The sequence below is a fragment of the Labrus mixtus genome, chromosome 16 (genome assembly GCF_963584025.1).
Source record: "Labrus mixtus chromosome 16, fLabMix1.1, whole genome shotgun sequence".
Taxonomy (NCBI): domain Eukaryota; kingdom Metazoa; phylum Chordata; class Actinopteri; order Labriformes; family Labridae; genus Labrus; species Labrus mixtus.
The window spans coordinates 6,471,769-6,484,611 of record NC_083627.1 but is presented as its reverse complement, the minus strand read 5'-3'; the positions used below and the strand labels follow the sequence as shown (position 1 = coordinate 6,484,611).

The 12,843-nt window shown below is 43.4% G+C and overlaps 1 protein-coding gene across 1 annotated transcript; it reads left to right on the top strand.

Moving 5' to 3' along the window:
* On the top strand, positions 1–12,843 carry gsk3aa (glycogen synthase kinase 3 alpha a). Its single transcript, XM_061058988.1, has 12 exons — positions 1–351; positions 4,958–5,043; positions 6,640–6,741; positions 6,958–7,041; positions 7,491–7,601; positions 8,168–8,298; positions 8,630–8,834; positions 9,000–9,095; positions 10,736–10,922; positions 11,231–11,308; positions 11,899–12,476; positions 12,514–12,843. The coding sequence occupies exons 1-11, from the start codon at positions 177–179 to the stop codon at positions 11,958–11,960; spliced, it is 1,317 nt and encodes a 438-aa protein (XP_060914971.1). The 5' UTR covers positions 1–176; the 3' UTR covers positions 11,961–12,476; positions 12,514–12,843.

Here is a 12,843-nt window from a genome sequence, read left to right as displayed (position 1 = left end):
TTGCGAGCGGTCTGTTTCTAGGTGTCTAGCAACAGCTACCAGCCCAGACAGCCGGCGGCAACGGGAGCGCTAATTCTCGGTGTGTCTTTCCACGATTATTCGCTGCCGGGTGTTCACATATAGTAGTCAATTGGCTGAAATAGTGGAAAAAACAACCCTGACCCCTGCACAGAGATATGAGCGGCAGCGGGCGGCCCAGGACCAGCTCGTTTGCTGAGCCGCCAGGTGTTCCAGGAACCGCCGCCGCGTCCACCGGATCAGCCGCTGCCGTGGGGAGCAGCACAGGAAAGTCCGGGGTCCCGCAGGCCTCCGGCAGCAGCTCGTCGGGATGCTCGAACCTAAAGCTTGCCAGTAAGTTCAAATCAGCTACATAATCTTTCTCTGAGTCTGCCCATCCAATACACTTTAAGGTTTGCCTTTACCTCAAAATATATGTAAGTGTTTTGTGTTATAACCTCAATATAAATCGGTAAAGCTCCTGTGGTGCTATGTAACTTGCTAACATGCTAACTAGCCAGCTAACGTTAGCTACTTGTTTTGTATGTTACTGGTTCACTGCCCGGCCGACGGATGTATTTATCCCCATTGATGTCAAATAAGCAGCTTGATGATCACCGCTTTTACTCAGTGTAATAACAGTCAAATTGATCAATATTAATCTGTTAATTAGAGTGGAGGATCTTTTGTGAATTCACTGTGGTCACTGGGATTGAGCAGGAAAACGGGCTCTGTTGTTCTTTGTGGTCAAGCGGGACTCGTACACGTAAGCTTGATTGCTACATTCACTGTTCTGTATTGGGGGTGTTGTTGAGAGTGTGGCTTTAGCTTTCAGTCTGGCTCTCCCTGAAGACGGGTTTGGACGCAGAGTTGCCTTTTCACCAAGGTCACCTGTGGGGCACAGGCTTTAGCAGCAGGTGGCCGACGCCTGGAGGATGCAAGTGATGCACATGCAGCACATGAGCTGGGCTGTCTAAAGGGATGCCAAGGAGTCTGTTTCCTCTTGTTCCTTTGCACCTTCAGCAAGGCAGTGGCTGGTGTAAGCAGAGATGTGTGTGTGTGTGTGTGTTTAACCAAACCTTATCATCCATTAGCAGGCACTGGTGTGTGACTTTGATATTAGAGCCCCAAAAAAGGAGGTCATCTTCAGTTCAAGGCGGGGTGACCCCACACTCTCCCTAAGCTGCAGCTGAGCAACACTGCCCGAGGGAAAGACTTAATGTTGCCTTCAGTTTGTAAAGATGTTCTTTTGGATCATTGATGGACGTGTTGCCAGGTTTGCGAGTCCTTGAGGCTATTTCAAGAGGCTGGATTAACCCAGTTAGCCAGATATTTCTAAGAGAGAATGATGTGATTTGACATTTTGAATTACTGGTGAAATTAAACTTGGGCACGGAGGATTAAGGATGTTGTGTTGCCATACCAACAGTGGACTGTCATTATGAACAACAGTGGAAAATATTTAACAAATTCAAGTGTTCTCACTGGCTGCACTAGTAGGAAATACTCCTTAAACTAACAGTCCAGTATGTTGTAGTTGGACCTTGTTACTTGTAGTCTGACAGTATACTTTGCAGTTCCACCCATAATCTATTTTTAACCTAAACAAAGTGATAAAACTGCTGATTAGTGGAGATACTGAGTAAAGGGTCAATGAGCTTGAGCTTGTATAGCTCTTTTCTAGTCTCCTGACTACTCAAAATGCCTTTACTCTGCAGGTCACACATACACATTCACACCCTGATGGTAGAGGAGAAGTGACCATCAGAAGTAACTTATCCATTCATACACACATTCATAAGCCACCATTGAAGCAGTGGGAGCAACTTGGGGTTAAGTGTCTTGCCCAAGGACACATCAGACATGTAGTTGCAGGAGCTGGGGATCAAGCCCCTGACCTTCCAGTTAAGAGAAGACTGACTCGACCACTGAATAACCGCTGCCCTAAACTACATACTAGTCGCGTTTGCTGCCTACCTTCTTATTTGTAAAAGTAAAAAATGGTTGGGATGAAAGGATTTGATTTTGTCGTCGCTGCAGGTAGCCATAGAAGTTGTTTTAAGTAGCGTGCACCAAAAACGTCCAAAAAGCTGGCTCTTTAGCGCCCTCTGTTTGTGCAGAATAGCTCCCTTTGCCATGTGGCCAATGACTCATGAGGTATTTTTTATTATGCAGACACAAAAATGTAATGAATATATCTGCCCGGTGTCTTCCCCAGCGTCATAAGGTGCTCCATCCAGCTAGTGCAGTAGATCCAACTCAAGTATCGTCAGTGAGTCATTAGTTGGTATGGAAATGGAAACACCCTTTTAAATACATATTACATACGCTGTTGTGAATGTCCTAAAGAGAAACAGACAAGTCCAGACATGTTCATCAGTGAAATAGGATGAACATACTTTATTGAATAATATCAATGTGAGGATATTCTCACCGATAGTTAAATTTTTCACAGATCTTATTGCCATTTTGTTTTTGCAAAAGTCGAGATAAAAGTATATAAACTAGCTATTTGAAGATTTCATGTGCTGATGCAGGATTTTTGCGTTTTGTACAGATTTGAAAAAGCCTGATAATATCATTAAGAGGATTTGGAAATGGACGAGTAAATCTGAATACTTCCCCTCACCCCCAGTATAATTACAGTGCTGCTGGACCATTGTCCTAGCTGTTGTTCTGTTATTCACTGTCTGTGGAGCAGATCCAGGATTTGTCTATGGATGACATCATCACTATTGTCTGTCTCCCCAGCGTGCGATATAATGATAAATGGACTTGAGCTTGTATGGCGCTTTTCTAGGCTTCTGACTACTCAAATCGTTTTTACACCACAGGCCACACCTACACAGTCATACCCCGATTAATCATTGGTATTAATGAATCCATTCATGCACATTCATACGCCGCCATAGGAGCAGCGGGAGCAACTTGGGGTTGAGTGTCTTGACCAGGGACGCATCGTACATGTAGCTGCAGGAGCTGGGGATCGAACCCCGACCTGCCGGTTGAGAGACGACTGACTCTACCACTGAGCTACAGCCGATAAAAGTATTTAAATTAATTCAAAAATTAGATTGAGCTCTGAAATAGTATAAGAACATCTGGATTTCTCTGACAAGTACAGCAGACAGTTATGATAAGGAAAGTCATGTGGCAAAAACCTGAGTGGAAGTATTACAAGAAATACTTCCCCCCCTAGTGTCTGATGTCGATGTCAACAATTTCATCCTAATCAGCTCACAGGTTACTGAAACAAACAGCTATGATCATCTGTGAAGTGGACACAGTGTGGTGTACAGTCACATGAGCACAGTAAATCCCAAACCACAGATACATGATAGAAACCTCACCCTCGCACCAGAGGCGCTCCCTGAAGAGTAGATGGCCTGGTTAGATTTGAGAAGATCGTGCTGCATTAAAGTGCATATTAATAAGCTCAACTTAAATCACTTGAAGCTACAATGCTCTAAGAATTGGAGTTCATGTGAGTACGGTTGGTTTTTATGTAGTAGAGGCAAGACATTAACATATTCAATCTACTGCTTTGCGTGAATGGGAATAGTTTTTCTTTTTGCTGCTGCTAGAATTAAAAACAAAACGTGTAGATATTAGTGGGGCAAAGGTAGATATATTGAACATTGTTTCAGGGATTTTTTTTTCCCTCTCGGAGACTTGAGCTTCCGTCTTTCAATGTGAGCTGAATGACAGGAAGCAGAGAGTGACAGAGTGCACCGCTGATAGGGAAACACCGACACAATGAAACAATGACAAGACAGACACACCGACATATCCCGAGGAATCCATCATTTTTTATTTTCAACGATTGTCGACCTCTGGGAAGTTAAAAACAAATAAAAAAAAAAAAAAAGATCCCTTTAATCTTCTGCTTTCCTTCCACATCATCAGTGAGAAATATGTAACACAGACAGTTAGCATGTCCTACTCTTTACCTGGAGCGAGTGCACGAGTGTCTGTGCCTGTCCAGAGGGTGAACTGAGCGACCCGGTCATGCCGCAGGCCTCACAGTTCCAGCTGTAACAGATATCACCAGCGCTCATGCAGTATTGAATAACAACCATCAAACTTTTGTGGCTGAGGACAGTTTACTGAGTGTGAGTGTGAGTGGAGTGGCTACAGCTAGCCGAGGTGTATCAATAACTGCATTGTTGGTTAACAAAGCAGTAAGTATGTGGACATGGACACGCTGACAGTGATGCACTACGGAGACGGCTGCTCCATTATGCCGTATATATTCAGTATGAATCACCAGATCTGAGTAGATTCTGTAGGTTATAGAGATACATCTTAAATTGTAAAGGTAAATTTGTTCAATCAAGATTCTTTTAGAAAAAAACAAATTGAAGTCATCCCTCATGCGTCCTGACTTTCAACTGTCTCAAGAGATACTGTTTGAGGTATTGGACTTGACATGTTTACTGGTACAGTACGTGTTTGACCAGTACATCTCCACTGGATGGTCAAACAAAAGGATCTGTGTTTCACTTGAACAGTTGATCAGGACAAAGACAGCTGTTGGCCTACTTTTGAGTTCATTCCCAGTTTAATTAGGCACAGTGTCTTAAATATGAACCCTGTCGTTCCTTTCTTCTTTCTGGAGGCTGCGTAGAGTTGACATCCATTCACTCGACTGTCATTAACCTAAATATCCAAACGGCGAGGCGGCCCAGAAGTGAAGTCTGGCTGCAGTGATTGTGCAGGGTTGTATATCAGGGGTATTGTTTTAGTCACGCTGTGAAGGGATTTGATATCATGACCTTTTGTAGCACTTTTGAGCTGACGCAGCTTTCTTAAAAATCCTTTTTTTAGTATGAGCACTTTAAAACAATGATCAGAAACCTGCCGTGACTCATAACCACATCACTCCATTAACAATGTGCTGAATCATAACTGTATTATTTCCCCTGACCTCATGCTGACCCTGTTACTGCTTGTTTCCTAGGAGACAGCGGGAAGGTGACGACCGTTGTGGCCACTCCGGGTCAGGGACCGGACCGCCCTCAGGAGGTCTCTTACACTGACATCAAGGTGAGCTCAGGGCGGGAGTAGAAACCGGGCAGAAAACAGTCATCACAAAGAGCTGTGTCCTTACACGCTGCAGTTCATTTTATTACCTCACCTGCTACCGTAACAGACGCTGCTATCACCACGCTGCACCGACTGACTGAAACATGTCTGCCTCCAGTTGATAAGGTTGTTGAATCAACACCAGCGGCTCCTTAATAACTCTGATGTGTTTTTAGACTTACTCACTTCAAAGTTTAAGCTTCTGAAAGCGGTCGCCTCGTCTGATCTCAAAAAGTGACATAACTGTGTCAGTTAGAGGAAGATGAAATTACAGAGGATAAGAAGTGTTGTATTGAAGTACAGACCTGCTAACAGTCAAGCGGCCTCTGGTGTTAATAGGATAGGATAATACTTTATTGATCCCCAGAGGGGAAATTCGGGCGTTACAGCAGCACAGACAAGAAAGCTCGAAAATACAAAATACACATTAAACAGAATAAATAAAAATAAAAAAACAAGGGGTATATACAAGTACAAAATGAATGATGAAGTTAACAGGGGGAATTGAGAATTGAGACAGTATTTACAGAGAATGACAAGATAAAGTGACAAGTGATTAAAGTGACTCTGTATGATAAATATGATGCCCAGCCAATAACCAAGCCCATCAAGCATTATGTTCAAAGTTGGAAGTAGTGTGGAAGTTGACGTTAAAGAGTTTTTGGTATATTTCTTTAAAAGCAACTGAGAAAGATTTATCAATGATTTAAAATATAATGTTTTGCTTTTAGGCCTTTTTGAGACATCTTGCAGTTAATAATATACAACCAGAAGAAGATGGAGCTCAGCATGATGAGATCTTTGTGGATGATGGTTTTTTATGTCTTCGTGATAAATGAAGCGTTAGGAAGCAGACGTGCATCCAGACATAACATGAGTCTAATCGTCTGTGTTATGATCTTCCTTTTTCTGCTGTTACAAAGTGTACCAGGGATTTTTAAAGTCAACAGTTCCCAGATGCCTGTTTAGCTCGTACTGTATGTTCAGACACTGAATGCACAATTCATCTGGACCAATCAACAACATCCTCGTGTGCTGTGAAAGTCCCTTCCCTGAAGCATGAGGTCAAAGAGTTCCTCTGAAAATCTTTCTAAGAACTACATTATTCCCCCGGTTCTTCGGTTCTTACTGTGTTTACTGCACAAGAATAAGGGAAGAGGTCCTCAAACTGTTCTTACAACTATGAAAAAAGATCCCTTGGTTTGGAAACAGCCAACACGCTGTTGTTGTTCCTCAGCTGACTTAAGTCAGATTCAATTCTTTGTCAAGTCAGCATCCATGTAACCCTTATACATCCTGTCTATAGCCGATTTCACATTTGCACTAATGAAAGTTTCTACATAATTTCAGGAGGACTGACCCTGAAATCCTCCTGATCCTGTTGTTCACACATGCACCTCACAGAGGGAGACTATCCCTATTCGACAGGGATAGTCTTCACACATGCAGCTCACCTGAACACTTTTTCAGGAGGTTTGTGCGAGTGTGAACAAAGCTTAAGACTTAGCATTCCTCTGTTAGCTATTACAGCTTTCTTCTTTTGTGGAAACATTGCAGGTGATTGGCAATGGGTCGTTCGGTGTGGTGTACCAAGCTCGCCTCATTGACAGCCAAGAGATGGTGGCCATTAAAAAGGTTCTGCAGGATAAGAGGTTTAAGGTAAGCCTGTTTTGTACTGAATGATTATCCATTGTGGTGTTAATTTGGGTCAGACATTACCTTTTCTCCCCCTCATAAAAATGCATTAATATTCCTGTTGGTGTTGATATTAAAGTATATCATTTTCACTGTTTCTGTTTGAAAGGTTTCCCTGTCTTTCAAAGTTCTTAACGCTAACATTTGCTCTAACAAGCTCGTGTGTTTTCTCTTGTGCAGAATCGAGAACTACAGATCATGAGGAAGCTGGACCACTGCAACATCGTCAGACTACGTTACTTCTTCTACTCCAGTGGCGAGAAGGTGCAGCTCAAGATTGTTTTATTGTCATGAAATGTGGTCAAACAAATGTTTGCAAGGTCATTGTATTCACGCACTCTAACCTCAGAGAACGAAGCCATCAGGAGATTACGGTAAAACAGAGGAAGTGATGCACACACAACAAAGATGAGATTACTCGTATGCAGCAAAAAAACAAAAAAAAACCAGCCATGAAAAATGGGAAGCAAGACATTCATTGGACTGACAAATATAGAAACACTTATGAGTTTATTGTTGCAGAAGTAATAACTGGAATGAGGATGACAACAGTCACGCGAAGCAGTGTGACCATGCAACAACAACAACATCATCATTACACAATAACATAACATCTGTCTGATAACGTTGTGAACTCAAACATGTTTGAAATGCTGTGATTTCTCCTCTCACTCTCTCCCTCTCTCTCTCTCTCTCTAACCGGTGCTGTACAGAAAGATGAAGTGTATCTCAACCTGGTGCTGGACTTTGTCCCTGAGACGGTCTACAGGGTGGCCAGGCATTTTAACAAGGCCAAGAGCATCATTCCTATCATATACGTGAAGGTACATTTCTTCTGTTTCCTGTTAAGACTTTTCTGTATTTGTTAAGTAGGTTAGTGGAACAGGTCTTAGGGCGCACCCACACTAGGCAATCCGTACCATGCCTAAGCACGCTTCACTCCTAAAGTCCACTTCCTTTGACTAGTGTGAGTGCTCGTTTCTGACTTAATGACTCAAAATAAGCCACAAAGTCAGTAAAGTAGCCGTCATGTTTTTAGTGTTGTTCTCTGATGTATGGACGCGGACTCGATCGCATGTTCCTTTGAAAAATAAAATGTTTTAGTCCGCCTGTCTTGTACACTAAGCACGCTTCCTTCATGATAACTTAAAGCCGTGCACGTGTTGTATTACGACTTGATGTACAAGAGGTAACCGTGCTCAGGCCTGGTTGTCCTGGAGCAGTAGGGGAATGGGGGCGGGGGGGACAGTTGTGCAAGGTACGAGACAACTGGTCTTAGTGTGAGTGCGCCCGAAAACTTCACTCTTCTTTTATCGCTGTGTTTGTTTGTGTGTGTGTTTAAACTTCAACAATGTGGGAAGCTTATTTTCTGGTGTTCAATCGTCCACAGGTGTACATGTACCAGTTGTTTCGCAGTCTGGCTTATATCCATTCCCAGGGTGTCTGTCACAGAGACATCAAGCCCCAAAACCTGCTCGTCGACCCAGAAACTGCCATCCTCAAGCTGTGCGACTTTGGCAGGTGAGTTCAGCGAACAGATGGATTTCTCCCACTCAGGCACCAAGGGTTTAATGAAAAGAAATGTCAAGAAAATGTGGCATGTTTTGACGTGCAGAACGGACAGATTTTAACGGCTCTTTTGCTATTCCTCTTTAAGATATCAGAAATCATGCAAAGATTTAGGCATGAAGTTAACATTTGTTGTACTGTGACCGTATTCACACTTTCACACAGATCAGTTTAAAACTTCAGTCGTCTGTTTTAAGAGGTTTGATGTGTTCAGTTTTCATCCCCTCACCAACCCTTAGACACCAGCCTTTCTTCATCAAACTTGGTTTCTTTGTTTCCTCAGTGCCAAGCAGCTGATCCGCGGTGAACCCAACGTGTCGTACATCTGCTCTCGGTACTATCGCGCCCCTGAGCTCATCTTTGGCGCCACCGACTACACGGCGAATATCGACATCTGGTCAGCAGGCTGCGTACTGGCTGAGCTGCTGCTCGGACAACCCATCTTCCCCGGTGACAGCGGAGTCGACCAACTAGTAGAGATTATCAAGGTGAGAGTTCCCCAGGCACCTGTTTGTCTGATTGTCAGGCTCTTTAAGGTTAACACAGTTGATGTTAGTTTTTTAGATTTCACGCTGGTTTCATGGATTAATGTAAACTTTGAAAATAAGTTTTGGGAATTCAATCCGCTCATACTCTTTCTACAATTGTTTCAGGTGCTGGGAACCCCGACAAGGGAACAAATCCGAGAGATGAACCCGAACTACACAGAATTCAAGTTCCCTCAGATCAAAGCCCATCCATGGACCAAGGTGAGTAAACACAGAGATGTTCCTAGCAAATCATTTCCCTGTCAATTAAGAAAGTTCAAATCAGATCAGTCGACTAATCTCAAATTCTAGAAAATACTATTTTGAAAAACAGTCAAAATAGAGCAGAATCTATTTAAAACGGGATCAGAGCTTCTGATTGGTTTGCTTAGTTGCGCTAACGCTAGAAGTGCTAGTTACAGTGCTGGTTACACGTTGTCCTGGTGGAGTTGTTATATGCCAGGTTAACTTGAAACAACCAACAAACAACTTCATCTGCCAATCTGCTCCGCTCTGCGAGATGCTGTCGGTGCACCGACCTGGTTTACATCGGGTCAGTAGAGTGACCAGAGCTACAGCTCCGCCTAGTGGTGGGCGCCTGGGTTACAGCTAGCATACAACATGTGACTGGGATTGTGAAAGCCAGAATTCATGAAGATATGAATAAAAAGTCTAACTAGCAGCTGTGGTGAGGTCGACAACATTCAATCATTTAGTTAAATTTGATATAGTTGATTAATCCTTGAGGGGACATTCTAGTTTTATTCTGATGCTGATTGAGAGACATGCCTCTCACTCACACACATCGGCCCCGAAATCCACACATCCACAAGCAGAACCTGTGGACATGTATTTAAAGGAGAGATGTCTGAGTGAGGGGCTGCACACAGGGGGCTCCCCTCAACTGTTGGCGGCCCGGAGCCTTTCTCAAAGGCATCTGGGCAGTACAGCAGCACCTCTCAGCTGATCACACATCCTTAGTAAACACCACAAAACTAACTTCATTATAAAAGTCTAAAAACTAGAGACTAAGAACTAATTCTTGTGTGATTTTCATGACTTCACGTAGATTTTATGAAACATTCTTCTAATATAAAAACAAAAAGGATGAATCTATATGAATGCATCTGCTCCAACAAGTGAGAAGCATCAGAACAAAAGCAGAGTGTACATGTGGATGTGTCGTTGCCCACACAGTCTATTTAAACCTGCGAGGTGAATCACTTCAGTGTCCTCCTCCTGATAGTCGGTGAACCCCGACACTGAAAGAGCTCACAAACAATGTAAAACCTACAGAAGAGGTCGTTCAACATTTACTACAAGGCGTATAGATTTAAACTCTAAAAAGTGCATGCGACTGTGTCTTTATAGTTTCTTTAACACCTCTGTGACGGGTTGTAACAAAGAGCTAAACTTTTCTCTGCGTCCTTTCTTTGCTTCAGTCAAATTTTCAGCTAAATGCAAAGTCAAAACGTTTAGGAAATACTTCACTTCATGTTTTTATAAAGATTTATTTTTGGGCTCTTGCCTCATTTGGAGAGGACAATGGATAGAGTAGGAAATCGGGAGAGAGAGTGGTGAAGGAGACGCTGGTCTGACAGGCTACTTGTTGGACTGTAGCCTGCGGTGCGACTGAACCACTAGGCCATCAGCGCCCCTATCTTAAGGTTTTTAATGATAGAAATATGTTGTGATATCTGCTCAATAACTCATGTCAACATGAACTCTGAATTAATAATTGATACAAATCACCTGAATCATTCAGTCCTAAAGCTGTAGTAATGATGTTCGACCTCTTTCCTTCTTATCAATGATTGGAGTTGTTGCAGAAACCTGGACTAAAGCTCTTCTTTGTTCTTCAGGTGTTTAAACCTCGCACCCCTCCAGAAGCCATCACTCTCTGCTCCCGGCTGCTGGAGTACACGCCGGCCTCTCGCTTCTCCCCGTTAGAGGCCTGCTCTCACGCCTTCTTCGACGAGCTCCGCCAGCCCAACACACGACTGCCCAGCGGACGAGACCTGCCCATGCTCTTCAACTTCAGCCCCACAGGTACGGACGGATTCAAGCATGCATACCATGAGCCTTTCACAATACGTGATTCATCCTTTATGAAGTTAGAAGAAGCTGGATTTACGTTCACTTTTGTTCCAGATTGCTTCAGTTCTTGGAGGTTTTTCTGAATCATAAACCAACATCTGTCTGTTTTTTCTCTCGCTTTGTTTTTGGCCCACACTGCGACCTCAAAAGGAATGCATGAACGCAGTGTGCTCTATCCTACTGTCGTCATTGTTGTGTGACTCTGTGCTCCTGATTTCTGACTCACCTTGAAATAAATCCTCGTCTCTCATTATTTGCAGAGCTGTCAATCCAGCCTCAGCTGAACTCGACCCTCATTCCTCCTCACGCTCGCTCTCACACAGCTGCTTCCGCCCACGGTGAGAACTCTTGATTTTAATGCTGCAGTCGCTGTATCATCGATGTTAGTGTCGCGGTCACTAGTGAGTGAAAACAATGTGTTAAGATTTAGTGTTAAATCAATCGATGCCATTTGTATATTTTTGTCACTGTGTCCTCGCTTCTGATGAGCTGGTGAGAGGAAGAAACATCCGATCTATCTTTGTCTGTTTCACCTGGTGCCGCACGAGGTCGAGACAGCTGATTCTGAGAATGCAAAACACATAATGAAAACATCATGAATAATAGACTTCAAACTTCCTGAATAATGTGTGCTGTTGAACACAAGGGGGCAGTATTCAACATGAAATCCCCTACATGTGTAATGAGCAGATTGGATGTCTAACACTGGTGTCTTACCTGTTTAAACTGGTTTGTATTGAACACATCCACACGGCTGAATTAATGTGACAATAATATGGTCTTCTAACGAGGTGAACCCAGAGTCATTGTAATCCTCTGCTCTCCGTTTCTGTGTGTGTGTGTGTGTGTGTGTGTGTGTGTTTGTGTGTGTGTGTGCTCGACTCTTTATGTTCCACTCACTGTCTGTTTCTCCTCTCCTGTTCTTCAGATGGTACCGGTTCTGACTCATCTCAACACAGTTCAGTACCTGGATCTCTTAACAGCATCTGAAGCAGCTTCCTCACCTGCCTGCCTGTCAGCCTCACCCTTACCTCAGACGCTCACACACACACACACAAACACACACTGTACTGCTTTCCTCCATGCTGCTTGCTCTCCTCTTAGATGATCAGTTCTGTACAGTGAACACGATGAATAACCAACATTAGCTCTGTAGCTGCCGGGTCGTAAACTACAGCAGGAGATTGTTACACACACTCTGCTCGGGGGGAGGGGGGGGTCTGTGAAGGTTCAATAGTGGGGGCTGGTCCTCTGTAAGATAACCTTTTTTTTTAAGCAACATTTCTTCTCAATGTTTGTGTTTATTTATTTGACTCATTCAAAGAATCATGAGGGTTTTATTTTTTTATTCTTCAGTGAAGGTGAGCTGCACCCTGCCTGAAATAGAAAGCCCAAAGTTGCTCCAAATGTTCAGATTTAGAGGACGTTGTATTCCACTGAAGCGGAGCGAGCAGACGCAGGGAGGGAGCCATGTTGTTTTAACCTGTTGTTAAACCTCTGAGTGTTGTTAACGTATCCGCTTTAAAGGAAGTCATCAGTACAGAGTCGCCCCTTTATCTGAGTCCTGTTGGAGCGTTACTGGATGGATCAGTGAATACATGATGTTCAGAAACAACCGTCCGTCCCCCCGCACACTGGCGTGACCATGTCTTGTTTTCTTCAGTTTGTGTGACTGGTCTCGAGGGTCTTGTCTCATAAAAGAGGGAAATAGTCGTCTGAAGGTAAACGAGTGACTGCAGAGTGTCTGTGTAGGTACTCAGTCCTTATCTGGGTCTTGGGTAAATGGAAGTTTGATCCTAAGACAACTGGTCTTGATTTGAAGATCTTGAAGATGTTTCGTCTCTCCTCCTCTGAAAGGCTTCTTCAGGTCTAA

Coding starts and splice junctions, on each gene's coding strand:
- gsk3aa (XM_061058988.1), top strand. CDS start 177: ATGAGCGGCAGCGGGCGGCCCAGGACCAGCTCGTTTGCTGAGCCGCCA. Junction 9,096..10,735: donor AAGCCCATCCATGGACCAAG/GTGAGTAAACAC, acceptor TTTGTTCTTCAG/GTGTTTAAACCTCGCACCCC. Junction 10,923..11,230: donor CTTCAACTTCAGCCCCACAG/GTACGGACGGAT, acceptor CATTATTTGCAG/AGCTGTCAATCCAGCCTCAG.